The sequence below is a fragment of the Canis lupus genome, chromosome 1, assembly GCF_048164855.1.
Source record: "Canis lupus baileyi chromosome 1, mCanLup2.hap1, whole genome shotgun sequence".
Lineage (NCBI taxonomy): Eukaryota > Metazoa > Chordata > Mammalia > Carnivora > Canidae > Canis > Canis lupus.
In genome coordinates, this window is record NC_132838.1 from 24631308 (window position 1) to 24659170 (window position 27863).

The 27863-nt window shown below is 36.6% G+C and overlaps 1 protein-coding gene across 8 annotated transcripts in view; it reads right to left on the bottom strand.

The window, feature by feature from the left end:
* Nucleotides 1–619: 619 nt before the first annotated feature.
* The window catches only part of SMAD4 (SMAD family member 4), a 53967-nt gene continuing 26723 nt past the window's right edge, over nucleotides 620–27863 (bottom strand). For 3 of the 8 annotated variants that reach the window (XM_072823040.1, XM_072823015.1, XM_072823025.1), the window contains 5 exons: nucleotides 26867–26917; nucleotides 18895–19105; nucleotides 17621–17789; nucleotides 8763–8901; nucleotides 620–7250 (listed from right to left, as the gene is read on the bottom strand). In XM_072823040.1, the coding sequence (XP_072679141.1) occupies nucleotides 7039–7250; nucleotides 8763–8901; nucleotides 17621–17789; nucleotides 18895–19105; nucleotides 26867–26917 (782 nt within the window). In that variant the 3' untranslated portion in view covers nucleotides 620–7038. Of the gene's footprint in view, nucleotides 7251–8096; nucleotides 8265–8762; nucleotides 8902–16028; nucleotides 16114–17620; nucleotides 17790–18894; nucleotides 19106–26866; nucleotides 26918–27863 lie in introns of those variants that run through there. The other 5 variants (XM_072823045.1, XM_072823027.1, XR_012029301.1 and 2 more) reach the window with 4 other exon arrangements.

A 27863-nucleotide genomic window follows, 5' to 3' on the forward strand; every position in this document is an offset into this window, starting at 1 on the left:
GTGCTTCACAAAAAAAGTTTTTATTTTTTCCCAAAGAATGTCAATCTACTACCCCCTTTGAGTTCTAACCTTTTAAAATAAAATACCATAAACTTTAGGTGAGGTGAGAACAAGTCTCTCAGCCTAATAAATATCTCTGGAACTCAGGTCAGCAAGATCAGAAAGAAAATACTGATTTGGTCATGCAATTCATAAGTCATTGCCATAGAGTCATCTTACCTGATCTCATCCCCCTCCCGCCCCCCACCCCCCTTGCTTCCCTTTTTAGAGAAGAGGGAACTAGGGAGCTAATAGCTTTCCTTAATTCTTAGGTGGGCAATGACATGGCCTCCGATTTCCAGTGTCTGCCTCTCCTTTAAGCATCTTGGTTCTCATCATCCCCTAGCATCCTCCTCTTCTCCAACCACCATCTCTCCACCCTGTCTCCTTTTAGAAATGGGAAAAGAATGGGGACTCTTCTTGCACGGTCATATCTGAAATGCTGTATATTCCATTTCAGTGGTCACAAAGCAGTGAAGGAAACGGTCGTCCTCAAGTTTGAGAATTCTCCCAGTGATTAGGAACTCTTTCCAGATTCAAGACATCCACGAGCTTAAGAAAAAGAATGAGCACATAATGATTTAATTGGCTTTCTCTTTTAATCAAAAACATACTTTGTTACAGAGTTCTCAGGAAAGGTTCAACTATTTTTCAGCCACAGACTTCAACCAGGCAAAAGTATACAGAAAGCCGCAAAGGAACTACCGGGGCTTTAGCTGACCAGTTTTCCCAAAAGCAGAAGCTAAGTGTGGCTCTTCTCTGGGTTTTGGCATAGCTGCATTACTCTGATTTCAGGGGAAGAGACCAGAGTTGGTAAAATACCACCACCAAATCGATCCCCAACCCCCAGCCACTTCCTCCAAATGGTTCTGCAGTCCACCCGATTTCCATGATCTACAGGCATTCATGCTATCCCCTTAAGTCACATGTCCAAGGCACTGACCAGAACCCCATACCTGGAGGAAGTTTCTTGACTCCGTTTAGCCTTCTAACCAATCCAAGCCCGTGAGTCCTTCTATCAATGACAAGCAGCCATGGCAACAGCAGTTGGTTTCACTCCCTCCTCTCCAGCTATCACAGAGCTGGCCTCTACCAGGACTCCCCAACCCCCGACCCCTTGACCCACTCCCAAGGCAGGCTCTCAAGGTCCTTGAAAAAGCCAACTTCATTAATTATACTTCTCCAAGAATAGGCTGGAAAAGTACTGTGAAAGGAACGCTCCATCCAAAAGTCTAATCAATATGGACCTAAAAAGAGCCAAGAATAAAGTGAATGATCATCCACTGGTGGTTTTTTTTTTTTTTTTTAATTCTATTATATGAACCATTGTACAGTTACAATGCGGTTCAGAGGAGTTTCCCTGTTTTGAACATAAAAGAGATAAGAAACCAAAGACCAGAAGTAATGACCTCTAATATCATTAGGCATTTACAGTTAACTTTTCCATTCATTTTAGCTGGAAAACCAATTACCAGCACACAGCACTGAAGAGGATGGCGGGGCACACATACCAGCCCAAAGCTGGAATGCCAGGACTCAGAGAGTCTCACGAAACCTTCGCTAGAGATGATGGGAAAATAGAATGAAGGTGTTTCCCCTGCTCTCAATTTTTTTTTTTTTTTAAGTATTTATTGCAGCCCCCAAGGTGATGCTAGGCCTTTGGTTAAATTTAAGTCTTAAGGACATATTATGTAACTTCTTGTCCATAGGAGAATAGTAATAAAAAATCAAGCCTAATCTCATTTGAATGACATGGAAATAAGTACAAAGCCCCCTCAAACAGCAGAGCAAAAGGAAGGAGGAAGTCAGAGCCTGCTGCAAGGTAGGCAAGGTCACTTGGATTTCAGACCGGAAGAACACATCTAGTCCAACTCCCTCATTTTACAGATGAGGCAACTGAGGCCTGGGAAGGTAGATGACCTGCCCGAGGTCACACATCAGATGAGTGGCAGAGGGCAAGCCAGGCAGGGCGTGCCTGGTGCCCGCCCAGAGCCACCAGTTTCAGGATGAACAACAACATGGGCTCTGAGATCTACTGAGAAAACGATCCACGTCCAGAGAGAGAAATGATTGTCTTCACCTCAATCCTTCCTATGGGGGAGAAAGAGAGAGAGACAGGAAGGAGGAGAGAGCGGTGGGGAGGGAGGGAGGAAAACAGTTCATTCATTCAAGTCTGATGTTAAAATCCCTGAAAACATCAGCAATGACTTTAGCGACTCCTTGGGGCAGGATCTCAGACCCTCAATTCTCATAAAGGCACCTATAGGTCAAAAATATCTGTAGAGGAGGAAAGTCAGAAGATAGGGCGCAGAAGGGGACACCCAAACAAACAAAAATGACCCTCTCGTTCCCCAAGCATATTGTGTTGTTGTCGTTTTTGTTGTTGCTGGTATTCTCTAGGCAATGGAACTGCCTCTGATGACTGATGCTGATTTAGTGAGTCCTGTGACCCCAGTTTTTGTATGAACAGCATTGAGGTGGAAGCAACAAAACGTTTCAAAATCTTTCAAAGGGGGAAAATATGAATATGACCCACTTCTCCCTACCTTGACTACCTGGAACTCAGCCAAGAACCAGCAAACACTTTAAGCAGTCAAACCGATGTCAGACACCAAAGCACTGAAGGCCTCTTCAATGCTTGACAGGGAAGTTTCTTGGGACCCATCCCAGTCTGTCCTCATGTTTCAAAGGTAGTTCTAGTAAGTCTGGTTATCTGGTTTTCTTGCCCAAGAAGTCGGAAAAATGAATCACAAAGGAAAAGAAGAAACTCCTAAGGGGAGGCACACACAAAGTGGTCTGTCAGAAGGGGACAATACTGGAGGGTATGTGTGTTAAAAAAAAAAAAAAAAAAAAAGTAAACATTCAGAACCATAGCAGTCTACAACCATCTGGTTTATCAAGGCAAAAACCTTAGCAGCTCCGGGCATCTACAAAGACAGCTAGGCACAAAAGGAACATCATGCCTAGAATGTTCTCTGATATACATATTAAATAACTCCACCCCCCAAAAAAATGGCTAAAATAAAAAAGGGTTTAAGGCTTAAATAAGGCAAGTCTGGATAATGCAGAAAATTCCATCCCACAGTGACAGCAGATAAACAAGACAGACAACCCGGCAGCACTGGGACAAGTGCTGGGGACGAGGCCGAGCCGAGGATGCTTCTATGAATGTGGCCACTAACCCTATACATTAGGGTATAGGGTATCACTAATCCTGATACATCTCAGGAGAGAGAACCTCGTTGTCAGAAAACAATAGAGAGGCTTGCGCAGAAGATTCTCAGAGCCTGTCTTCTATGACCTTTGCAAAGAAGAGTTTAGGCAACTATTTACAGACCGCTATCTGCGACTGTGACAAGAGGAGATCTGCCTTTAGAAAGAAAAAAAAAAAAAAAAAAAGCATTTCCTTTCCTCTAACCCCTTCTCACATGGTTACTGTAGAGATCAAGGGAGAAACAGTATAATAAAGAGCTTTGAAAGCTGAAACGAACGAGAAAGAAAGAAAGAAAGAAAGAAAGAGAGAGAGAGAGAGAATTTCTTCATGTTATTACCTGCTAGTCTTAGCCCAGCCCCATCTACTACATAGCCGTTAGGTGATTTTGCAGGTTAATTGCTTTCATATACTCATTTACCTCAACAACCTAAAATTCATCTTCCCAATCTGCTATTGTTAAACAAAATGCCAGTAAAATGACTTAACGATGAAGGGAGCAAACCATAGAACACTATCAACAAAAATGATCCTGCCCTAGTCAGAAGAGAACTGCTTTTTCCAAAAGGCTCTAAAAAAGATGTGAACTAATCTAATTCTGCATAATAGCTATCGAGTGACTATTAACCGGTCACCACCAAAGCAGGAATAGAAATATTTCACCTCCATAGATGCGTAAGGAGCACCATGGGAAAATCTAAGATTTCCCTTCTCCAGATGGGCATAGTAAGAAGACGACTGCAGTGAACTTTTAACTAGGTAAGATGTCTATCATCGGAAGACAGAGCATTTGATTTTGCCTTCAAAATTTCTATTACAAATATCCCCCCTTCACGCCACACCCCTCCCCACAAAAATGGATTTTCAACTTTGAAATACAACACAGCTAATATGTGTTCAGTTTACCTGGATAATTCGAGTGTGGTAATCCCTAAGCTAGACCACCCAGCCTGTTAACCTACGGTGGTGATCGCAGGAGAGTAGGTCGATACAAATGAGCCGTGCTTCTAGAAAAACAAGGTTATATGGCAGTGATTTATTATCGTTATCTTTGTACACCAGGGGTAGCATACTATAAAAAATGAGACAGGCTATATCCCACAAAAGAATCTACTCCCTGGAAAATAAAGGCAACACCATTAAGGATTCCCTTTGATAACGCACAGAAAGGCACTGGACCAAAGTGGAATGGCCTCATACTGGATTATAAAGGTACTTGGTTCAACTCTCACTCAGCTTTCAATGAAATTCAACATTTTGAGATAGGAAATAGCTAGAGAAAATCTATCCGGAACCATATCCTCATAATAATCAGATTCTGAGAACTACAGAAACCATCCTACCCTAAAGTAGCCATGAAATTTTAAACCTAGTGATTCTTGAGTTTTACTCATCAAAGATGACTACCTCTAAGAAATGGGAATACTGTTTAACAACTAAGGTCTCAGAATAACCGATCATTGACATACTAGGCGTGTTCTCAAAAGCATGTGACTGATTCTAGGTACAAATATAAAGCGATTAAGAACTAGAAGTACTCCTACGTACTGGTAGTAACATTATGGCTCTTAGCAGAAAGAAACCAAGACGGGTGGTTTGGCTTCAAAGACAGACTTCTTAGTAAATATTTCCCACATACTTTCCCAGATGATTAAACATGAAAACCTTCCTTAAAGGAGAAAAGGAGGCAACAGATGATATCCTAGCACGCTAATGATCCTAATCAAATAATCTGAATTTTAAAAAATCTCTCCCTGCACTCCTATTCTTCATTCACAGTAAAACAGACCTAAAGTCAGCAATTTCTAGAGAATGAAGATATCTTTTCAAAAAAAAAAAAACAAACCTGCCAATAAAACTTAAATCACCAAACTTTTACAGATTAAAATGAGGCCTTTAACAAAAGTACCACTAAGTACTCAAGAATTCAAATGAGCCAGTAGAGAAGTTATTTTAAAACAGAAGACATACAGCTTGGATCAAGATCTGTGTTTACATCACAGCGATAAGCAAAGCCAGTGGTTTCTGGAACGGTCTTACACAGAAGACCTTCCGACCAAGGACGCAGATGACTTATCCATTTAAGTCGACAGAAGGAGGACTACTAAGCATAGTGCTTCTCAAATCTCAAACTTGTAACACACCTTAAAGAATCTTATTACAGTTAAGAAGGCCTCCAAGCAAAAAGTGAAAGCATCTAAAAGATGACCCTTGGTTTTACTTCACACTATTTATCCTGTAGACAATCAGGCCTATTTTGCTACAGCAAAATAAAAGCTGAACAAAAAAAAATCCCAACCAACTCTACACTTGATACATAATGTCCGTGGGGAAGTCCTGGCAGAGTGTGAGGGAAACCAAAGCTGCCCGATAGTCTGGCTGCTGCCTGTCATTTAGTAGAAGGTGTCTTGCTTCTGAGGTTGAACTCAAAAGTGCAAAAGAAAACAAAACTTAAAAATCAAACCTAGAATTCAACTTTGTATGTTGAGATTTGGTTTTATTTATGCTACCATCTAAGTAAAAAGCATACATATTGTGTCTGTGGTACAGTCAATACATTTGCAACTTTTCTACTTAAATTCTCTATACAAAGTCACTGCCAATTGATATGATCATTGATGGCAAAGGGCTTAGAATAACCAAAAGGTATAAAAAAGTTTGCAGTCTTGCCCCAAGATACAAAAACTGAATTTTAAACAATGTCATAACATACATGATTTAAACAGTATACGAAAAAAAAGTCACACATCAAATCAAGTACAAAAATATCCAAACTACCTATTATGAACTGTAATGTTTCCATTATTCTGCACAGTATTTAACATAGAATTTAGCAGTTTCCAAAATACTCACTTAGTTTAAGCATTGCCATTTTTGCAGAACAGTGAGATATTAGGTGGAGTGACACTGCTTTTAGTGTTTTTAAAAATACAAAACCTTTCCTTATGAATTCATGAAGGAAAGAAATTTCTCTTCTAGGCATCTTAGTGACCAACCCTGTGCCTAGAAATATAGAATACATCTACTGTATAACAGGGCAAAAGAATTATTTCTTGATAAAATAGTTATCCAACAGGGATAACACATGTAATTTTAAACGGTATTTCTTTGTGGGTAATTGTAAGGAATTCTCAATATACACACAGATTAGTGTTTTGCCTTTGGCAAAAATAAAATTGAAGTTGCAAGGCTATCTGAATTGAAATCGTCTTCACTAGTTTAACTTGCAAAAAAATATTTTGGATAAAAGGTTATAATACATTACTATCTTATTTTTTAAACAGAGAGGGAAGTTGCTCTCGGTAAAATTAACTCACCCACATGGCACAACATTTTGGAGTAAAGTATGTTCAACAATAACAACTTGCACACAAAATAACATAGGTGAATTAACTTTGAGAACTTCTCTCCTTTAAAATCGGCAATATTGAACTGATTCTGTTGAATAACACACGTATCAATGTTCTGCATATAAAAGGCTCTAAGACATTTTAAAGGGCTAAATTTTCCAGCACTGGAATGATTCCTTCATACATAACTGGTGAGGATTTTATGTGTTTTTCCTTTTCTTTAAGCTCTGAGCCATGCCTGAAAAGTTCTAAATAGGAAAAAAAAATTTGTTTTAATCCAGTTTCTGTCTGCTAGGAGCAAGGCAGCAAACACACTTTTCAACCCTTTATGAAAAGATAAAGCAGAACAAAAGTGAAATATATCTTCAGATTATAAACAGGATTGTATTTTATAGTCCACCATCCTGACCATGGTAAGGGGCCCAACAGGGAAAGACCTCAGTCTAAAGGCTGTGGGTCAGCAATAGGCATGGTGTGAAGCACTTCATCTAAGAGCTGGAGGGCCCGGTGTAAGTGAATCTCAATCCAGCAAGGCGTTTCTTTGATGCTCTGTCTTGGGTAATCCGGTCCCCAGCCTTTCACGAAACTCATCCTGAGTATGCACAAGCGGCGAAGGTCATCGACACCAATGCCAGCAGCTGCTGACAAACCTAATGGAAAAGATGTGGAAGATGTCAGAGGGACAAGCTGGCATCTTCCATCCTCCCTACACCTTATTAAGTGACCAGCTTTCTTTACTCCATGCTCCCCAGCATATAACTTCCCTGTCAAAGTGCCAAGAAGTAAGTGTAGCTCTACACTGTATCAACAGGGTCTGAAAACCTTTGGTTAACACGATTCACATTCCACACGAGTCTTCTAGCTACCGGCCATCGTAAAGTAAGTTACCACAATCCACCAACACCCCACCTATTTCTCTCTTTAGAAGTAGAGGTGAAGGGTAAAAAAAACAACTTGTTTTTACGAGGTAGCACATGTCCACAGGCTGGTTCTAAGAACCTTACTGTCTGTCTAAGCAGCCTAGGTCAAAGACAGACGTGACTAACAGTGAGAAGCTGATGGTCCTGGTTCCGCTAAGACTCCTTGGACGACCCAGATGATGTCTCTCAAGGTCACAATGTCACAGAGACACCGTGCAATTACTCAATGGGGGGGGGAGCAGTAGGTAAGAATGAGAAATTTCATAGCAGTTTTGGATTCTTTAGTGAAAGCTCGTTTGTAACATCAAAACTAGCAAATTAGTGGTTTAGATGCTCAAATTTTTTTTAAAAAGTCAAACTCTCTAAATGAGTATGTCTTATCTATCTCTACACTGTAAACTCCTGAACATAAGTCACAAGGCAGATTCTGCAGCTAATTTTCCAGTCAGAACATACAGTCATATAGTCAATCTCCATTCATCAGTATCACAGTGAATCTAATGGGAGGAGTCTGCATGTGCTGTAGAGAAACCTGCAGGGCCACTGCAGTTTTCTTAGCCAGTGTGATTTGCTTACCACACTGAAGAGGTTAAGAACAGGGGTTGAATGAATCACTAGTTATGCCTTCAGACGTGGAAGATGGGTGCCACGTGTTTCCATCATAAAAGTCTATAGTCAGGAGTTTAACTCTGCAGTAAAAAATTCCCCATCAGTGTGAAACCTGGCACACAGTTCAATTTTACCCTAAAATTAAAAAAAAGTCTACAAGTTATCAAAATACCACCCTCACTTAGTTTTCTCTCCATGCTTAGCATACTTAAAAAAAAAAAAAAAAAACTTGGAGAAGTACCTAATTCGGAAATTGAAATATGCTTTCCTTCTACAACAAAGCCAAGCACGTCAGTGATTACAACCCACCCTTGCTGGTGAGGCATGAATTAAAAGCATCAACAACAACAACAAAAAACCATGGGAGATTGATCAATATAATCTAACAATAACCCCCTTTTTCTCCTTTATCCCATATTCCCTTTTTGATATAAAACGAATGAAAACCGGGTCCTAGACAAAGCGCAACTATTACAGAAGAACAGTTTTTTAAAATTCAAAAATGATATTATCCCAGGAAAAAAAAAATTTAGTTTTCTATTATTGCCTAAAGTAGCTAATCAACTGAATGAATCCAGATAAAATGCCAACTATTACATTTCAAAACAAAAAAAAAACCAAAAGCATACTTACTGATAGCTGGAGCTATGCCACCTACTGATCCGGGGCCAGGGATGTTTCCCGCCACGGCTGCTGCCTGGGCGGCGGCTGCAGCCTGTGCGGTGGCCGCCTGCTGCTGCATCTGCCGGTGACACTGACGCAAGTCAAAGACCTTTAAATAAACAGTGTGAGTTCAATGCTAGGAGTCCATCTGAAAAGATTCCACCACACATCAAAAACCGATGCACAGTTTGTTTAAAACTCATACCTCCATTTAGCTCTCAGAAAAAAAAGAATTTAAAAATCTAAGTTTTTATGTTGACTATAACTAGTGGTGAGAGAAGGGTACTGGAGCTCAGCAAGAGTTCTGGCTGCCGTGCACCTCCATGGTGTGTATCTATTTCAGCAGGGGTCAGTTATGGTCCCTGCGATAAACGACCACCTGCATGAAATAAACCCCCAGCCTTTTATAACCAAATTGCTGAGAGCACGCTTTAGGCTGAAAAGATGGTCTTGGTCCCATAGCCAACTTCTTTACCATTCTAGCTATTTGGAGGAGTGTAATAAATGGCACTTCCATGATTTAAGAAAGCATCTATATTTTTTAGAGATATACACAGGAGCAAAATAAAATGGTATCTAGGACCAAGAATACTTAAGAAATAGAGGTGCCTGGGTGGCTCAGTCGGTTCAACATCCGACTCTTGCTTTCTGCTCAGGTCACGATCTCAGGGTGCTGAGATTGAGCCCTGCATCAGGCTCAGTAAGGAGTCTGCTTGAGATTCTCTCTCCCTCTGTCTCAAAAAATAAATAAATAAATCTTTTTAAAAAAGCACTGAAAGATCAACAAGCAGAGTGGTCATCTACAGAAGTTATAAGAAAGGAAGACAAAGAATAGAAACAGGCTATTCTCAATGCAAACTTTTTATATTATTTTAATTTCTGAACCATGAGACTATATTCCTTATTTAGAAAGTAAATTAAAAATTTAAAATATCCTCCTAATATGCACAAAACCTAAATATGAGCAAGCATAATTATCCTTGGCAAAAAAAAAAAAAAAAAAAAAAAAAAAAGAATGCATAACATACAACTTTATCAGATAAACAAGTTTGGAACCCAAACCACTAATTCTTAGAAGTCTTATAAAAGAAATTCTGATGGTCTTTAATCATGGCATATGGTATTAAAAAGTAAGAACACACAACAACAATAAACAAAGCAAACCTCTGTAAGTTGCAAATCATATTCCTATTTACTTATTTCTCTATTCAACAGCAATCTTCTAGCATCAATGAAGAACAAAGCTTAGACTATCTCATTCTCTGAAGAGATATGAATTTGTCAAATACATAGGTAAGTATTACACTCGGCCAAACTATTAGTTCTAAAAGACTGCAGGATAGAAATCATGACAGAGTCAGGTCTGAACATCAGAAACCTCACAAGGCCCACAACAGGAACCACTATTTTTTTAAAATTTTTATTTATTTATTTTTAATTTATGATAGTCACACAGAGAGAGAGAGAGAGAGAGAGAGAGAGGCAGAGACACAGGCAGAGGGAGAAGCAGGCTCCAAGTACTGGGAGCCTGACGTGGGATTCGATCCTGGGTCTCCAGGATCACGCCCTGGGCCAAAGGCAGGTGCTACACAGCTGCGCCACCCAGGGATCCCTAGGAACCACTATTTTTTTTCAAGATTTCCTAGGAATCCATTAGATTCTAAATTTTTTCACTGAGCCATGACCTCTCAGAAGGCATTACCCAGCATAGCACTAAGCAGGAACTCAAATATTTGAAAAGCCAAATAGCTTTACAGCCACTTTTTTTAAAAGAAGGAAATTAATGAACTTTATATTTTAGAGTAGTTTCAGATTCATGCTAAAACTGAGCAGAAAGTTAAGAGTGTTCTCTGTCCCCACTCAAGTACAACGTCCCCCAGCACAAGTGGTACATTTGTTATAATGGATGAACCTACAGTGACACATCATCACCCAAGGTCGTAGTTTACATTAGGTTTCACTTGTGATTTTGTACATATATCCAACACTGTAGTACCATAGACAGTAGTGTCAATGCCCTAAAAATCTTCTGTGCTCTGCCTATTTATCCTTCCCTGCTCACTTATCCCTGGAAACCAGTGATGATCTTACTGTCTTCACAGTTTTGTCTTTCCCAGAATGTCATGGAAATGGAAGCATACAGTATGTAGCGCTTCAAATTGGCTTCTTTTACTTAGTAATATGCATATAAGGTTCTTGTATGTCTTTTCATGGCTTGATGGCTCATATCTTCTTGGTGCTGAACTATATATTCCATTGTGTTGATGTACCACAGTTTATCCAGTCACCTGCTGAAGAACATCTTGGCTGCTCCCAAGTTTTGGTAATTATTGGCAATTAAAGTTGCTATAAATATTCCTGTGCAGGTTTCTGTGTGGACATGTTTTTAATTTATTTGAGTAAATACCAAGGAGTGCAATTGTTGGATGATATGGTAAAAATGTTTAGCTATGTCAGAAACTACCAACTGTCTGTACTATTATGCATCCCTACCAACAATAAACACAAATTCCTGTTGCTCCACATCCTCACCAGAATTTGGGCTGTCAGTGTTTAAGATTTTGGCCATTCTTCTCGGTATATAATGGCATGTCATCTTAATTTGCAATCCCCTTATAACATATGATGTTGAACATCTTTTTTACCCTTACTTGCCATCTGTATATCTTCTCAATGAGATATCTACTCAGGTCTTTTGCACTTTTTAAAAATCAGATTGTTTTCTTATTGCTGAGTTTTAAAAGTTTCCTATATTTTAGATAACAATCCTTTATCAGATGTGTCTTTTGCAAGTGTTTTCTCCTAGTCTGTGACTTACGGTCTTATTTTCTTGACAGCCTTTTACAGTTTTTAATTTTAATGAAGTGCAGCCTATCAACTGTTTTTCATGGACAGGACCTTTGGAATGGTACCTAAAGTCACTGCCCTACCCAATGATCTCTTCTAGGACTTTTGTGTTTTACATTTAGGTCTTTACAACCACTTTTAAAAGTTGCATTAATCCTCACTAACCAAGTATGGTCCCTATATAATCTTACTATTTGGGAACAAGGACTATAATTTGCTTATAAATTACTATTTGGGAACAAGGACTATAATTTGCTTACAAATTCTTCCGGTTCAAATATGCTCTCAACATACCCCACTCCTCACCATGAATCATTAAAAATAACCAATAGATAGATCTTCACACATAGGTTCCTTACAATATGCTGTAAACAATCACAATTACGATCATCTTAGCCTACATCTATGCTAACAGCAGCCACACATTATTATAAGTAGCCACAAAAATGAAATTTTAAAATATTATGACTTTTATCTGCAGATATAGAAATGATTCATTAAGCACCTCAACAAATCCCTCCACAGTGGATTATTTATGTAATTAAAGCACTCAAACCAGAAAATTTATAATTACTGACTATACTGCTAGATGAAACCTGGGTCACTTCTCTACTACATACTATATCTGACCCATTAAACTGTAATAGATATCTGTTATACTGCATGGCAAGATGAAGGCTATCACTGAAATGCAATCACCTTCCTTTCAGAATCTGACTGAGTTGTTAGTAAAGACAATTCAAAGGAACCAAGGATTTAAATATCCTTTTGGGCTCAGATCCAAAAGACATTTTTCATCACCACTTCTGATCTAAAAAATCATTTTCACTTATTTTAGCATGTTTCCTATGGTTACTCTCATAGAAGTTTATTGCAAACTTTTTACTTAACACAGGTGAGTGTCTTATAAAGCTCAACATCAACATCTTCAGGATACTGTCTGTCAACCAGGAGTCAAAGTTTTGGCATTTTTTATATATAAGGCTTAATTACATTACTCTTAGTTTAAATTAACACCAGGAAATAGTAACCCAGAGAGAGAAACAGGTATCTGTGTTGGTATACTGGGCATTTGGACATAAGACTGCGTTAAAAATTTGCTAAGTTACCGGACCTGGAGATAAGAATCACAATATATGGTAATTGGGAATCAATTTAAGTTGGGATTATAATAATCTTCAACCTAGCCTACCTGTGGTTTAGAAGTATCCCCTAATGCATACGTGTTCAAAAACAAACCTAACTCAACAGTATCAGAGAAATGCAAATAAAAAACCAACACAATGAGATAATAACCTCATACCCACTAGGAAGGCTAATATCAAAAAGACAAATAACAAGTGCTAAGACTGTAGAGAAATTGAAACCTTCCCACAATGCTGATCAGAATGTAAAGTGGTTAAGCCACTTTGGAAAACAGTTTGGCTGTCCCTCAAAATGCTACAGTTACCTTATAATCTAGCAATTCCACTCCTAGGTATATGCCCAAGAGAAATGAAGACATAAAATCATATAAAAACTCGTACACACCCATGTTCATAGTAGTAGTATTATTCATAATATAGCCAAAGAGTGGAATCTCAGATATCTATCAACTGATGAACGGAAAACAGACAAGATGTGGTATATGGAATATTATTCAGCCATAAAAAGAATGAAATATAGCTATATGCTATATGGATGAAGCTTGAAAACACTATGCCTAATGAAAGAAGTCACAGAAGACCACACTATATGAATTCATTTATACAGAATGTTCTGAATAGGCAAATCTGTAGAGAGAAAAATTAGAGTGGTTACCTAGTGCTGAGGGAAATGAGGGGTTGAGGAACGATAGCTAAACGGTATAAGGTTTCTCTCTAGAGTGATAAAATGTTGAAAAATTGACTGTGATGATGGTTGCATAACTATGTGAATATATTTTAAAAATCACTTAATCATACAATTTAAATGGGTGGATTAAGTGGTATGTGAATTATATCTCAATAAAATTGTTTAAAAAAAAAACCTTACTAACCATTAGTAAGCACCACAAAACAAAACAGATTTTACTTTTGAAAGCAAAACAGCAAGGCCACTTAGAATTCAAACATTTGCTTCATTTAAAGCTTGTAAAATGCCATTTCATTACATCAGATTTTCATGAATGTAAGAGGACTACGGTGTCATGAAAGATGAAGGTGGAAAGAATTCAATAACTTAGAGGGAAAAAAATCTGGCCACAATTTAGTTCTAGCTTCTTGGGCACTCCTTCGAGAGGTTCATGTTATCTGCATATAATTCACCCCAGTAATATCATCTTTGGTGGGAATATGACAATTTAAACAGCAATATACAGATCCTTTAGTTACTACTGCCTAAAAAAATTTGCAAATGAAGAAAATGCCAATGGTTAGACTTAGTGTATACTTGCATCTCTTTCTTTCTGGCTAGTAAGATTCTTCTAAAGAATAATAATATGCTTGATAAACAGAAATAATTCTTTTTATATCTTAAACAATATGACAAAAATGGGATGTTTTTTACCCTACTAAAATGTCCCACAAGATAGGTTATTTATTATTCATGGCAAAAGCCTGTGGGTACTATAAAAATCTATCCATGACCGTGTTTTATCAAGTGATGGTATGTCTCGTACCTCAGGGGTTTTTCAAGAGCCATATGTATCAAAATACAGATGGTACATTTATTTGAAAATTGTAGAAATTACTTAATTATACAAGATCGCACATTTTTAAGCTCAAATGTTTTAAATATGACCCTACATTAAATAAATTCATAACTTCCATCTGACACACATAGTATATATAATCAACACAGTAGTTCTCTGTCCATTCACTGCAAATCACACAAGTAATCCAGAGATTTTTCAAGTTAAGGTGGATGAGTAGGTATGCATGAACAGCTTCTCTCTCTGCTAGAAGCACAAAGGACAGAAAAACTATTACAAGTATATATCCTTCAAGTCAATCATAAAATTCACATGGAAATACAAAGAACAGTCAATAGCCAAAACAATCCTGAGAAAGGACAAAAGTTGGAAAACTCATACTTCCCAATTTCAAACCTTACCACAAAGCTATAGTAATCTAGTCAGAGTAGTACTGTCATAAGGATAGACATATATACAATCAATGAAATAGAATTGATTGCACAGAAGTAAACTTTTACATTCAAGGTCAACTGAATTTCAACAAAGGTGTCAAGATAATTCATAAGGGAAAGAACAGTCTTTTCCACAAATGGTTGCCAGAACAACTGGATATTCCCAAAGGAACAAAGCTGGATCCCTTCCTTACACCATACACACAAATTAACTCAAAACAGAGCATAGACATAAATCACAGAGCTAAAACTAAAAACACTTAGAAGAAAATATAGGAGTGAATCTTCATGACCTTGGATTAGGCAATGGCTTCTTAGATAAGACACTAAAAGCAAAAGCAACCAAAGAATAAATAAGTTGGACTACATCAAAATTAAAAATTTTCATGGTACAAATCATATCATCAAGAAAGTGAAGTGAAGGACAAGCCAAAGAATGAAAGAAAATATGCACAAATCATGTATCTGATAAGGGACTGATGCTCAAAATATATAAAGAACTCTTACAACTCAGTAATAAAAGTGACAAAGAACACAATCTAAAAATGGTCAAAAGATCTGAATAAATACTTCCAGAGAAGATACACAGATGGCCAATAAACCATGAAAAGATGTTCAATATTTTTAGCCATTAGGGCAAATTAAAACCACAATGAGATGCCACTTCACACCCACTAAGATGGCTAAAACAAAAAAGACAGACAATAACAAGTGTTGATGAGAATACAGAGAAACTGAAACTCTCATATACACATTGCTAGTGGAAACGTAAGATGACATAGCCACTTAGGAAACCAGTCTGGCAGTCCATCAAAATGCTGAACACAGAATCAACCTTATGATCCAGCAATTCCACTCCTAGGTATATATCCAAGAAAATGAAAGCAAATATCTACCTAAAAACAAATGTTCAGAGCAGTATTATTAATAGCCAAAAAGTGGAAGCAATCCATGTGTCCATCAACTGATGATGGATAAACGAAATCTACAGTGGACAGCAGGAACTAAAGACAGAAGGTACTTGGGGTACCAAGACTAAAAAAAGGTGTAAAGGTTAGTTATTCAACTTCTTACAGTAATATGGAAAGACACAATAGCCAGGCTCTCTGAGGGCTACAACTGGGCACCTGCCCATGAATTAAGTGCTGGTTAATTAACTTTGACAGCTAACTCGGAAATGCACCTAGGAATAAAATTCTTGCCCATGGCAGAGATAAGCATCAGAAACCTATGCAATAGGAATTAGGCCCTGAGCATACCTGGGGATTGGAACTCAATTTCCTCATGGGACAAAATTCCTCTACCTCCTAAATATAAGAATTGGTTCTGAGATGTTGATCCCAGGGTGCCAGACTAAGGCAAAACTGCCCTATAGGGAGAAGCAATAACAGGGAGGAAAAAAATAAAAAATAAAATGAATTAATTCTCTCAAGACAAATTTGCCAACCAACATAAAACAGATTGCAAAGCATACGAAGACATCCAACACCACTTAAAAATAAAAATAAAGCACAAATAACTAAAATTCCTTGTGGAAAAATTTGAAAATGCAAATGAAGATAATTCTACTTTCCAGAGACAATTCCTGGTAAGACATTTGTGCACATGATTCTAGAATACAAAATATCCTTGATATTATTTCTTTTACAAAAATAAGACCACATTCTATATATTGATAATCAACATTTCCACATCATAAATATCCTATCAATAAATATATTTTAATATTTTATTGTTCTATTCTGTTCCAGTGTTTAACAGTTCAAAACTATAAAGATTCTCTATTGTCAAGACTTTCAAAATGGAATTACCATTAATTCTTGTTAATACCGTTAATTTTGTTAGGTATGATAAACAGCATTGTGATTATGTCTCTTAGAAATATTTACTAATTAGCAATTCACACAAAAGTATTTTATGAGTGAACTAATATGATATTTGGAATTGGCTTTAAATAACTGGAGAAATAAGTGCAGTGATAAACACAGTACAGATTGATAAAATGCTGATGACTATTGAAGCTGGATGACGAGTACCTGAGGGCTTATTTTCTCTACTGATATATTTGAAAATTTCGTTTAAAAAAAGATCCCTATATCTTTTAACTGAACTATAGTAACTGAAAATGAGATATTGGGTTTGTTGTTGTGAGGCATTCAAACAATTCCACTGCTGCATATGCTATTTGACTATATTATTTGTATGCTAAGCAATTTCTTGGGAGTAAATGATGAGTTACAGTAATTCTACAAATCTACAATGGCTAAAATGAAGATGCTTAGAATGACTGTAAAAAATCTGAAATTAAAAATATATTTAGGCTTTTTAATTCCAACTATCTTTCTTTCAAAACCAGTTTGTTATAAACCAAAATGGGAATCGATTCAACAATGATAAACACCTCAGACTTAATATGCAAAATGATATAATAAATAAAACTCATTTAATATACAAAATAATACTTAAAAACCTGGTATTGAAGAATTTTTCACTTCTCAGGTTCTTAATCTGAAAAGCTATTTATTTTAGAATTCCCCTCCATACAATCCTGAAGACTGGCTAAGACAAATTTCTGGAGTCTGATTTTTACCTATTGCGGATTGGAGATTGGCGATTTCGCTCATTTCAAGAGCCTGTGTATTACTCTAAAACACTTAACAGATTTTTTAATGCAAGAGGGCATGAATGCAACCATAAAACCAGATATAGCCAATCCTGTCAATAAATGCCCCAAGAAATGTGTTTTATTCACAAACATAATTTCTGATTATTTAATTCATAAAAAGACATTTTTTCTTCTCTCCCCACCTCCATCTCAATTCTTTAAACAACAAATAGACCCAAGTCTAAAATGTTGGAGTAAAACTGCAACTAACCTTTATGTATGCACTTGGGTAGATCTTATGAACAGCATCTCCAGGTGCACGACCAGCTTCTCTGTCTAAGTAGTAACTCTGCACAAACACTGCATGGTCACTAAGGCACCTGACCCAAACATCACCTTCACCTTTACATTCCAACTGCACACCTTTGCCTATGTGCAACCTGAGGAAGGAAAAGGGAATTATACTTTGTTTTGATACCTATTTAAAAATAAGTTTTAGTCCAGATTGGACAGCACACTCAATGTTAAAAAAATTCTTTTAAATAAAAGATGTTATATAGCATCGTAACTGAAAGACAGCCATCGTTAACATTTCTGTATACTTCCTTCTTTTTAAATATCTTATTCATATATAATAATGATGAGCATACTTACTATGTACAAATTCTCACTTAACCTTCATAATTCAGTAAGGTAAATACTATTATTTCCATTTTATAAAAGATGAAACTAAGGCTTATAAAAGCTTTTAGCTACACTGTCCAAATCAACAGCTACTACCTACATGTGACCATTTAAATTAATTACAAAATTCAGTTAATCACGTGAGTCATATTTTAAGTGCTCAACAGCCATACTTTAATGTAGGTAGTGGCTACTGCAGTGAACAGCACAAATATGAACTATTTCCTTCATCACAGAAAATTCCATCAGACATTACTGGCTTAGAGAATAAGCAATTTGCCAAAGTCACATAGCTAGTGACAGAGCCATGATTACGTAGTCATGCACACACACAATTCCTTAAAGAGCTGAGATCATATAGTACCTAAAACTATTTATATTTTTCCATAATATTTCATCTTAAGCATTTACATTTGCTATATAAATATTTAATTAACATTTTAATGATACATAAAATGAAAGTTCATCAAAATTTGCTTAACCCCTTCTCTTTTATTATCATTTTTCCAACATTATAAATAATACTTGCAGAAACATCATTTTATATTATTTCCTCAACAGATCTGTAGAACATATGATCTGAGGAAATACAAATTCATTTTCAAACTGGATACCAAAGATCCAATTTATTATTCAAAACAAAGAAACATCACTAACCTAAACAAAAGACAATTTTTATATTTGAAATAACAAACATCTATAATTACAATACAGTGCTTACAAATTCTGAATTTTCAAAATGACCTTTATACTCTTACCTATATTCAAAATCTTATAAATCTACATCGAAAAATGTCACTTAGAATAAATGACAATGTACTATGTTCAAGTTTTAAATAACAACTATACAACCGACAATACCTTGCTCGCTCAATGGCTTCTGTCCTATGAACATTGGAGAGTTGACCCAAGCAAAAGCGATCTCCTCCAGAAGGGTCCACATATCCATCAACAGTAACAATAGGGCAGCTTGAAGGAACCTTAAATGTCTCTCCTACTTGAACATCCATTTCAAAGTAAGCGATGGAACACCAATACTCAGGAGCTACAGTAGGTAAACAGGAGAGAACATCTACCCGGGTAAGAAAAATAAAAGGCATTCACGTTCATTCCATAAGACAAAGCCTTTCCTAAAAGAAAGGGTGAAGGGGAAAAGCGTCTGAAAAGCACCCAAAATAATTTTAGTAAAATGACAATGCAGTAAAAAGTAGGTACCATGTCTTCCATTTTTCAGCTCAGTACCTTAGCATTCTTGAAAATCTAGTCATTTTTAAAATCTAGAATCAGTTCTTACATCAAAGGACTAAGCCAACTAGGAATTTAAAGAAGTGATCAGATTCCAAAGTACATTATTTTATCACAATGTTTCATTTGACTGTACATATTTTCTTTTTAAGATTTTATTTATTTATTCATGAGAGATGGGGGGGAGGGGGGGCAGAGAGAGGCAGAGACACAGGAAGAGGGAGAAGAGCAGGCTTCATGCAGGGAGCCTGATGCAGGACTTGATCCTGAGTCTCCAGGATCAGGCCCTGGGCTGAAGGCAGATGCTCAACTGCTGACCCCCAGGCGTCCCAACTGTACATATTTTCTTTGTAGTCTGAACTACAAAATATCCTAAAATGAAGTATGATTTAAAACACACACACACACACTGACTTTAAGACATATTCTAGGGAAGCATCCTTGAGTGATATCAATTTATGACATACTTTTATAGATCCCTAATTGACAGAAAGGGCATAAGCAAGTCAGCCATCCCAGACTAGAGTCAAGGTTAATTACACCCCACTACACAGTTGCTGTGAGCAGGAATTCTCAACTGTCTCTTGAGTGAAAGGTCATTTGTCCCATCTGCATTTTTACTATAGTCAATTCATGTTAACTAGTATAATTTCAACTTTGCAGATGTATTCAGTGTATTCATTTAAACAACAATAAATAACTTACAATAATTTTAAATGACTGGGGAAAAAGGCACTATTTGGTGCGGTTTGCAAATACAGTTGATCAAATATTTCTAATTTTTGTTTGAATACAATTATTACATAGAGACAACACGCATGGAAATTATTTGGTTTTCCTTTTTTAACTGATTTAACAGATATTTAAAGAGTATCTAGGAATTATTCTAGGCATGATATACGCAGCAGTAAACAAGACAGATGTTGTCCCATTCTCATGGAGATGCAGAGGCAGACAAATAAAGAAATAAATAAGATGGCTCCAGTAATGATAAACACTGTTAAGAAAATAAAATGGGGTGTAGGATAGATGACAGGAAAGAATCCTTCAGACTAGATGGCAGGGGTACATCTTATCTGAAAAGGTGAAATTTGAAAGACCATGTATCTATGAAAAGACCGTGAGCAGAACATTTCAAAAAGAGAAGAATGCAAAGGTCCTTGAGTAAAAATGGATTTGACATATTTAAAAGAGGAAAAGGCCAGTGCCACTTTTTAGAGAATAAAGTTTTCTGCTAATAAACCAATTATTTTTTTCAATGTGTCCTTTATGAACTCTGACTAAACCAGAATTTGCAGCAGTAAAACTTTCAACAATCTATAAAGATACTTAGGATAACAAAAAAAATAGATCTTTTCAAACTCCCAAAATATCTTAAAATGAAGTATGATTGATACTTAAAATGTATTTTAGAAATCTTGCAAAATCTTGGGTGCCTGGATAGTTCCGTCAGCTAATTGTCTGACTTTGTTCGGCTCAAGTCATGATCTCAGGGTCCTGAGACAGGGCTCCAGCTTCTGGCTCCCTGCTCAGCAGGGAGTCTGCTTGACCCTCTCCCTCTGTCCCTCCTCTCATGTTCTCTCTCTCTCTCTCTCAAATTTTAAAAATCTTTTAAAATCTATGTATTTAATTGCTTTTTGAAATGTTGTCAAGGGATAAAGTACTTTTCAATGAAGAATTAATAAAACAGATCACATGAAGACAGTGATTCAAAAACTTAACAATTCAAATGTTTTGCCACACAGATCATATCAACTAATTATAAATACTTACATTAAAAAATATATTTTTGGTTATCATTAAAACATGAAAAGTAGTAGTGATATACTCAAGTCTCTTCTTAAAAAATCAGTTTTGAGGGATCCCTGGGTGGCTCAGTGGTTTGGCGCCTGCCTTTGGCCCAGGGCGTGATCCTGGAGTCCCGGGATCAAGTCCCATGTTCAACTCCCTGCATGGAGCCTGCTTCTCTCTCTGCCTGTGTCTCTGCCTCTCTCGCTCTCTCTCATGAATAAATAAATAAATCCTTTAAAAAAATCAGTTTTGAAATATTGGTGAAGTTATTCTACATTAAAGATTTCCCATTGGGATGCCTGGGTGGCTCAGTGGTTGAGTGTCTGCCTTTGGCTCAGGGCGTGATCCCACGGTCCTGGGATTGAGTCCCACATCAGGCTCCCCTCAAGGAGCCTGCTTCTCCCTCTGCCTATGTCTCTGCCTCTCTCTCTGTGTCTCTCTCATGAATAAAGTCTTTAAAAAAAAAAAAAGACATCCCGTTATGCTATGAACAAAAAGCTTCAGCAAACATAACTGGCAGATATATTTATATTAGTTGAAGCTAAAGCTAAAGAGATTGTCTAAGACAAGATAACAATTACCCAAAGTTCTAGAAGCAAAAAACAGTAATAACACTTAAAAAAGGTCTTTAAACAATCCAAACAGTAAATTTTGTTACAAACAATGCCCTGAAGTTATGAATGTTTATGATGCTTGGTAAAAAAAAAAAAAAAAAAAGTCCCAGAACATGCAATTCCTAGTTCATACTGAAGAACACTATTGGGACACCTGGGTGGCTCAGTTGTTGAGCGTCTCCCTTTGGCTCCATTGTGATCCCAGGGTCCTAAGATCGAGTCCTGCATCAGGCTGCCCTTAGGGAGCCTGCTTGTCCCTCTGCCTCTCTCTGTGTGTCTCATGAATAAATAAATAAAATCTTAAAAAAAAAAAAAAAAAAAAAAAAAACACTACCCAGAAGTAAAGTGCATGATGAGCAATCTTTTTCCACTGAGAGTCCAAGCAGGACAGAAAAAGAGAATTGTATAATCTCTATTATGTTTAAATAAGACAAAAATATACTTTCATTGCCATAAATTGTAACATCTGCAGCTGCACTTAAATCTTATTTTATTATTTTCCAATCACCAAAGGGGTTTTTGTTTGTTTGCCTATTATCTCAGACACCATACAACAATGACAGTTACATAAAGCTGCATCTCTGAAAAGGTTTAGTATGAGTTCACCTTTGGTAATGGGAAGAAGAGTTTTAATAAACTTGAAGTGAACAGAAACTGGCATCAGAATTGCAGACCACAAACCAGGGATGAAAACCACCACCTGTTAAGCGATTATTAAGGCCTAAGAAAGCATGAGCAAGGAAGGGGGTTACTATGGTTACTATGTGTGAAGACAGAGAAAAGAAAGGTAATCTAAGTGGGTTCCAGAAAACTCGGCAGTGTTGGGATACAATATACCATGTGAAAAACTTCTCTACTCCACTCAATTTGCTAAACAGCCAGGAAGAAACTTTTTTATTTTAAACAGGAGAAGGTAATAGGAAACGCTTATTAGGACTTCCTAGATCTCTCTTTGCTCTTATGCTCCAAGGACCAAATGCCATATTAAGTGACAAGTCTGTGGCTTCTCAAACCAGTATTAACAGCAGGATGAGATTACTCAGTTCAGAGAGAGCTTTCCTAATGTCCCAATTCATACAAAAGGGAGTGGGGTTGTTATGTGTTTGCTAATGTTGATATTTTGAGTTTCTTGCTGATAAATTAGTGAAGCTGAGGTGGTCTTACGAAGCCCATGGACTGCCCATTACCAGCCAGAGAAAAGGTTCTTAGAAAACTGAGTTAACAACATGATTTTTTTTTTAATATAAGAACTTAGCTAAATAATTTTTTTTTTTTAATTTTTATTTATTTATGATAGTCACAGAGAGAGAGAGAGGCGCAGAGACACAGGCAGAGGGAGAAGCAGGCTCCATGCACCGGGAGCCCGACGTGGGATTCGATCCCGGGTCTCCAGGATCGCGCCCTGGGCCAAAGGCAGGGGCCAAACCGCTGCGCCACCCAGGGATCCCTAAATAATTTTTATAATGGGGCAATGTATTAATAAAGCACAATTATATTGAAAAATATAGTCTCCAAGGCACTGTCTTCAATTTCTGAAATAAAGTCATTCAAGAAGTTAAAAACTTGGTTAGAGTGCCTACAAGACTCATTATAAATTATTATTCAGATCTGAATGAGATGCCCTATAAGAATCTTTTATCAACACATAAAAGCAAGGCACTCTCTTGAATAGTAGATAGTTCCTAAGTACTAGACTATAACCTAAATTTGGAAATCTGTGGATTTTGAACTCATCTGTGAATTACCAAAACAATTTCAAAGACACTGAGGAAACTCTTCACTTTAATTTGTAATTAATATTTAATGCAATGAATATATCTCAGCTTTAAGAAAAAGCAAAAACAGAGTCCACAAAAAGAAAATGACTAACCTTTTCCAAAAATTTTTTCAACTTAGTTATCAAAGTCAAAGCACAAAAATCACCAAGTATATGGCCTATCTGAAATCCTTAACCTTACCTTAAGGTAATGTCCAATAATAATTATTTTCATTTTCCACAATTTCTATTACCTCTATTTCTGAAAACATCTATGTAACTGTCTTCAAAAATCATTTCTCAAAAATAGATTCACTATATATTGATGATATTTAATTATTTCAAAGATTTTACCTATTGAAAGGTATAGGCTTATTTCCTATCTAAAGGGCCCTAAGTCTTTGATAGGATACTTTAGGATTTCTTAATCAGACCTTAAGGGGCTACATAAACCAGACACCTAAAACAAATACTAACTTTGTTTTCTTTTCTATCTGTTCATGAAATAGAATTGCAGAGTTGTAAACCAACAACTATAATTTAGTAGAATTAAAAGTGCTAGATAGCAGGGGACATAAGGATTAGGAAAGGTTTCCCAACAGTGGTGTACTCCTGCTAGATCTTAAAAAGTTTCCCACATTTAGGATCTTAGGAGTACATGGATGGGCATCAAGATGGTCCTCAATAATTCTCACCTTCTGATATTCACATCTTTGTGTTGTCCCCTACCCACAAAAAAAGGTCTTACAGAAATTATGACATGACTTTTGAGGCTAAGTCTTAAAAGATCCCAAGGCTCTCTTGTCTTCTCTTGATTACTTACTCTAGGTGAAGCTAGCTATCATGTGAAGACACTCAAGAAGCTCTACAAAGAAGGTCCACACAGAGAGAAACTGGAACTTCCCGACAACGATAACATCAATTTACCAGCTATGTGGGTAAACCACCCTGAAAGTGAATCCTCCAGCCCTAGAAAATCCCTCAGATGATAGTAGCCCAAGCCAACACCTTGACTGCAACCTCATGCAACTCTACATCCAGAGCAAATCAACCAAGTCATTCTCAGATCCCTGACCCACAGAAACTAGTAAGTAAGATCAAGAATTATTACTACTGGCTTAATCAGCTAAGTTTGGAGAGTACTCAGTTTCAGAAAAACAAGTAACTAATTTGGAGTACAAAACCTATCAGAGATTTTTTTGCATGTGTAGAGAAAGCACAGAGGAATGATATAGCTGAGCAAGCTTGAGTAAGTGGTTCAGGGTGGTTAGAGCATAAAGAGACAAAGCTAGGAAAGTACGCAGGGACCAGGATCAGACTTTTTCTGCCCAGCTAAGGAATTTAGACCTTTTGACCAAGCAATGAGTAGGGAAAGCAATGCCAGTTTGTCAGCAGAGAAATAATTAGATTCAAATTTGAAAAGAAATACGGAGTAAGAGCAGAGATTAAAGTATGACTAGAAGCTCTCCCAACAGGAAGACCAGTTAAAATCTTCTCTTAACAAGAGGAGAAATGAAGAAAACAGTTGTGAGGTAAAACTCCTTCGAGACCTGTAAGTATTCATAACCAGAGTTCACAGAGACTGGGTTCTAACTAGCTGACTCCACTAAAGGTTTATGCACAGAGCTAATCCCTTCTCACAACCTCTCAGAGACCTTTCAGGATCATTTGTACTATTAAGTCACTTCCTATTCTATTCGTAGACAAAAGCTTTAATGCCGGTGTGAGGCGTTCCGGATGTGTCTCCCATAACTAGTTAATGCTATTCCCTAACCACCAGAAGCTGTTAGACCTCAACATCAGTTCTACCATGAGAACAATGAAGTAAATCTATCAAGAAGCCAAAAGCATTCACTGAATACAAATTGAGTCCAAACAACCAGCTAGATGCCACCATTTCCAACCCCACCTCACCATCCCATTCAGGGTAGGTCTTTCTTCTGAGCTCTGGTTATCCTCCCTCCTGCAGATCACCTTCCAGCATATGGACACTGAGGCACCCCCAAATGACCAGGGACCACTACTGACTCTTAATGATGCTGCCCTGAAGCCAGCAAAAATTCTCATTCTTAAGACACTAGATTTCCCCCTCTTATCACAATATGTTTATTCACAACAAATTAAGATTATGATACAGTGATTTCATTTATATAATTTCAAAAACAAGTAAAACCAATCTACTAGACTGTCTAGGGATGCATTCATCACTTTTAAAGAGCAAAAAAGGAGTATCCACAAAAAGCAGAATAGTGCTTATCTCTGGGGCAGAGAAGTTTCTGAAACAAAATGCACAGGACAGGAAGTTTTCTAGGGGTGTTGCACTGTTCTAGTTCTCAATCTGGGTGGTGGTTACCCAGGTGTTGGCTTCAATATTATTCATGAGACTGTAAATATAGCTGTTTTATATACTTTTCTGTATACTATATTTCTCAATAAAAATGTTTATAAAAAGGCGAGGATCCCTAGCCAACAAAAAATGTTTAAAGCCACGGTAAATATGAAAATAATATATAGAAAGTCAACTAGAGAGGTCATTTAACTAGCAATTATGTATGCTAACATATTTATATACAAAGCAATTTTACAGGGCGGACTTCCTTCAAAATAATAGGTGAGGGTATGGTTGAGATAAGACTGGCCCTCAGGTGATAGTAGCTGAAACTGAGCCATGAGTATAATGGGGGCAGGGTCTGATATTTGGTGTATGTCTGAAATTCTTCATAATAACACAAATTCTTATTTTTATCTTTAATTGGGGGAAAAACTAAGTGATGAGTGGAAATTAAATATTTGCCATTTTAAACTAAGAAAAATAGATATGAGGGGATAGAAGGAAAACAAATCAAAATCCTATTTTTAGAAGCCTTCAGTATTTTACTTAAACTTTCTGTTTCATTACTTCTGTAGTTTAAAAAGATATGTTCAAACTCTGAATTGAGGAAATCTACTTAGTTATTTTCTCCTTCGAAGATAATTTAATCAAAAAGTCTCTAAAAATTTCAATTAACCAGAAATTCCTGAATTTATCTTCTAAAATAGATACAGTGAATTATTATTTTCAGCATCTACTGCAGATTCTTCCTTGTCTTTTTAAGCTACAGTTTTACAGCTGTTCTATTTGAAACCTAGTTTTCTTCTGCTGCATATTTATATATTCAATGCTAAAACCAGCATTTTGGTACTTCACGTCTTAGCTGAAAAAAATCTTGTTTTTTCTTTTACACACTTAAAAGAGTCAAATATAGACACCTTATGTGTGACTATTTTGGCTACTAATAAACTGTTGATTAGCTAACATGATAAGGAGTATTGTACTTCTCTATAAAGTTAGGCTACCCTGTAATTACACTAAAATGTGTATTTGTGTGTGTTTTAATTAATATAAAGAAAATATGAATATAGGGAATCGATTTTGAAATACACTTACCAGGATGATTGGAAATGGGAGGCTGGAATGCAAGCTCATTGTGAACTGGCCCTAAAGAAAAGACAATAAAAATCCCATTTTTATTTATTAAAAGTTTTCTAATGCTAAAACTTTTAATAAACTTTACTTAAATATAACCATCATACTTCAGGAGTTATTTAGATCAAGCTTATGCAATGTCTAAAACTTTAAAAGCTTCGTTTAGATTACTTTATAATAAGCAAATACTCTTGAGTTACTTTGGTGGATATTTAAGAGCTAACATTTTAATACTATGTGTCAAGTGCGGTTAGCAATTTACAATAATTGTACATGCGAAATTTAATGTAAATTATAAATGAATTATTCATGTAATGTGATAGAGTATAATTTACAATGCAATATATATAATAATAATTCAAATTGTCAGATCCATTCTAAAAACAAATGTTTAAGGTTTATTACATTAAGGTTGTTTACATAATGGACCAGTAGCTAAGATTAAGAGATTAAGAGATTATTAAGTGTTAAAACATGGTGCTAAACACTTCACATGAGTTATTACATTTACTTCCTACAACATTCCTTGAGCTGGATACTACTGCTACCCTTAAGGCTTAGTTAGTGAGGGTTAAAAACTTGCCAATGGTCACACAGCTAATTAAGGGTCCGAACTCAGCACCTTAACCACTATGCTGGGCCAGCCAGCCATAAAAAATTATACTCTCTAAGACATGGAAAAATAGTAACATAATTGAAAACAAGAAGGATACAACAATATATACACGATACGATCCTTTCCCTCCCAAATTTCTGTACACCCATTTATATAACTGGAAGAAAAAATATGACAAAATATTAGAAGTGGGTATCTGTAGGTAGGACGACTCTGGGTATTTTTTATTTTTTATTTACACTCTTCTGTATTTTCCAAGTTTTCTTTGGTACTATTAATCTTATAATGGAGGAAAAGGAATTTAAAACATAGGAAAATTTATGCTCTTCATTTCACTAAGCC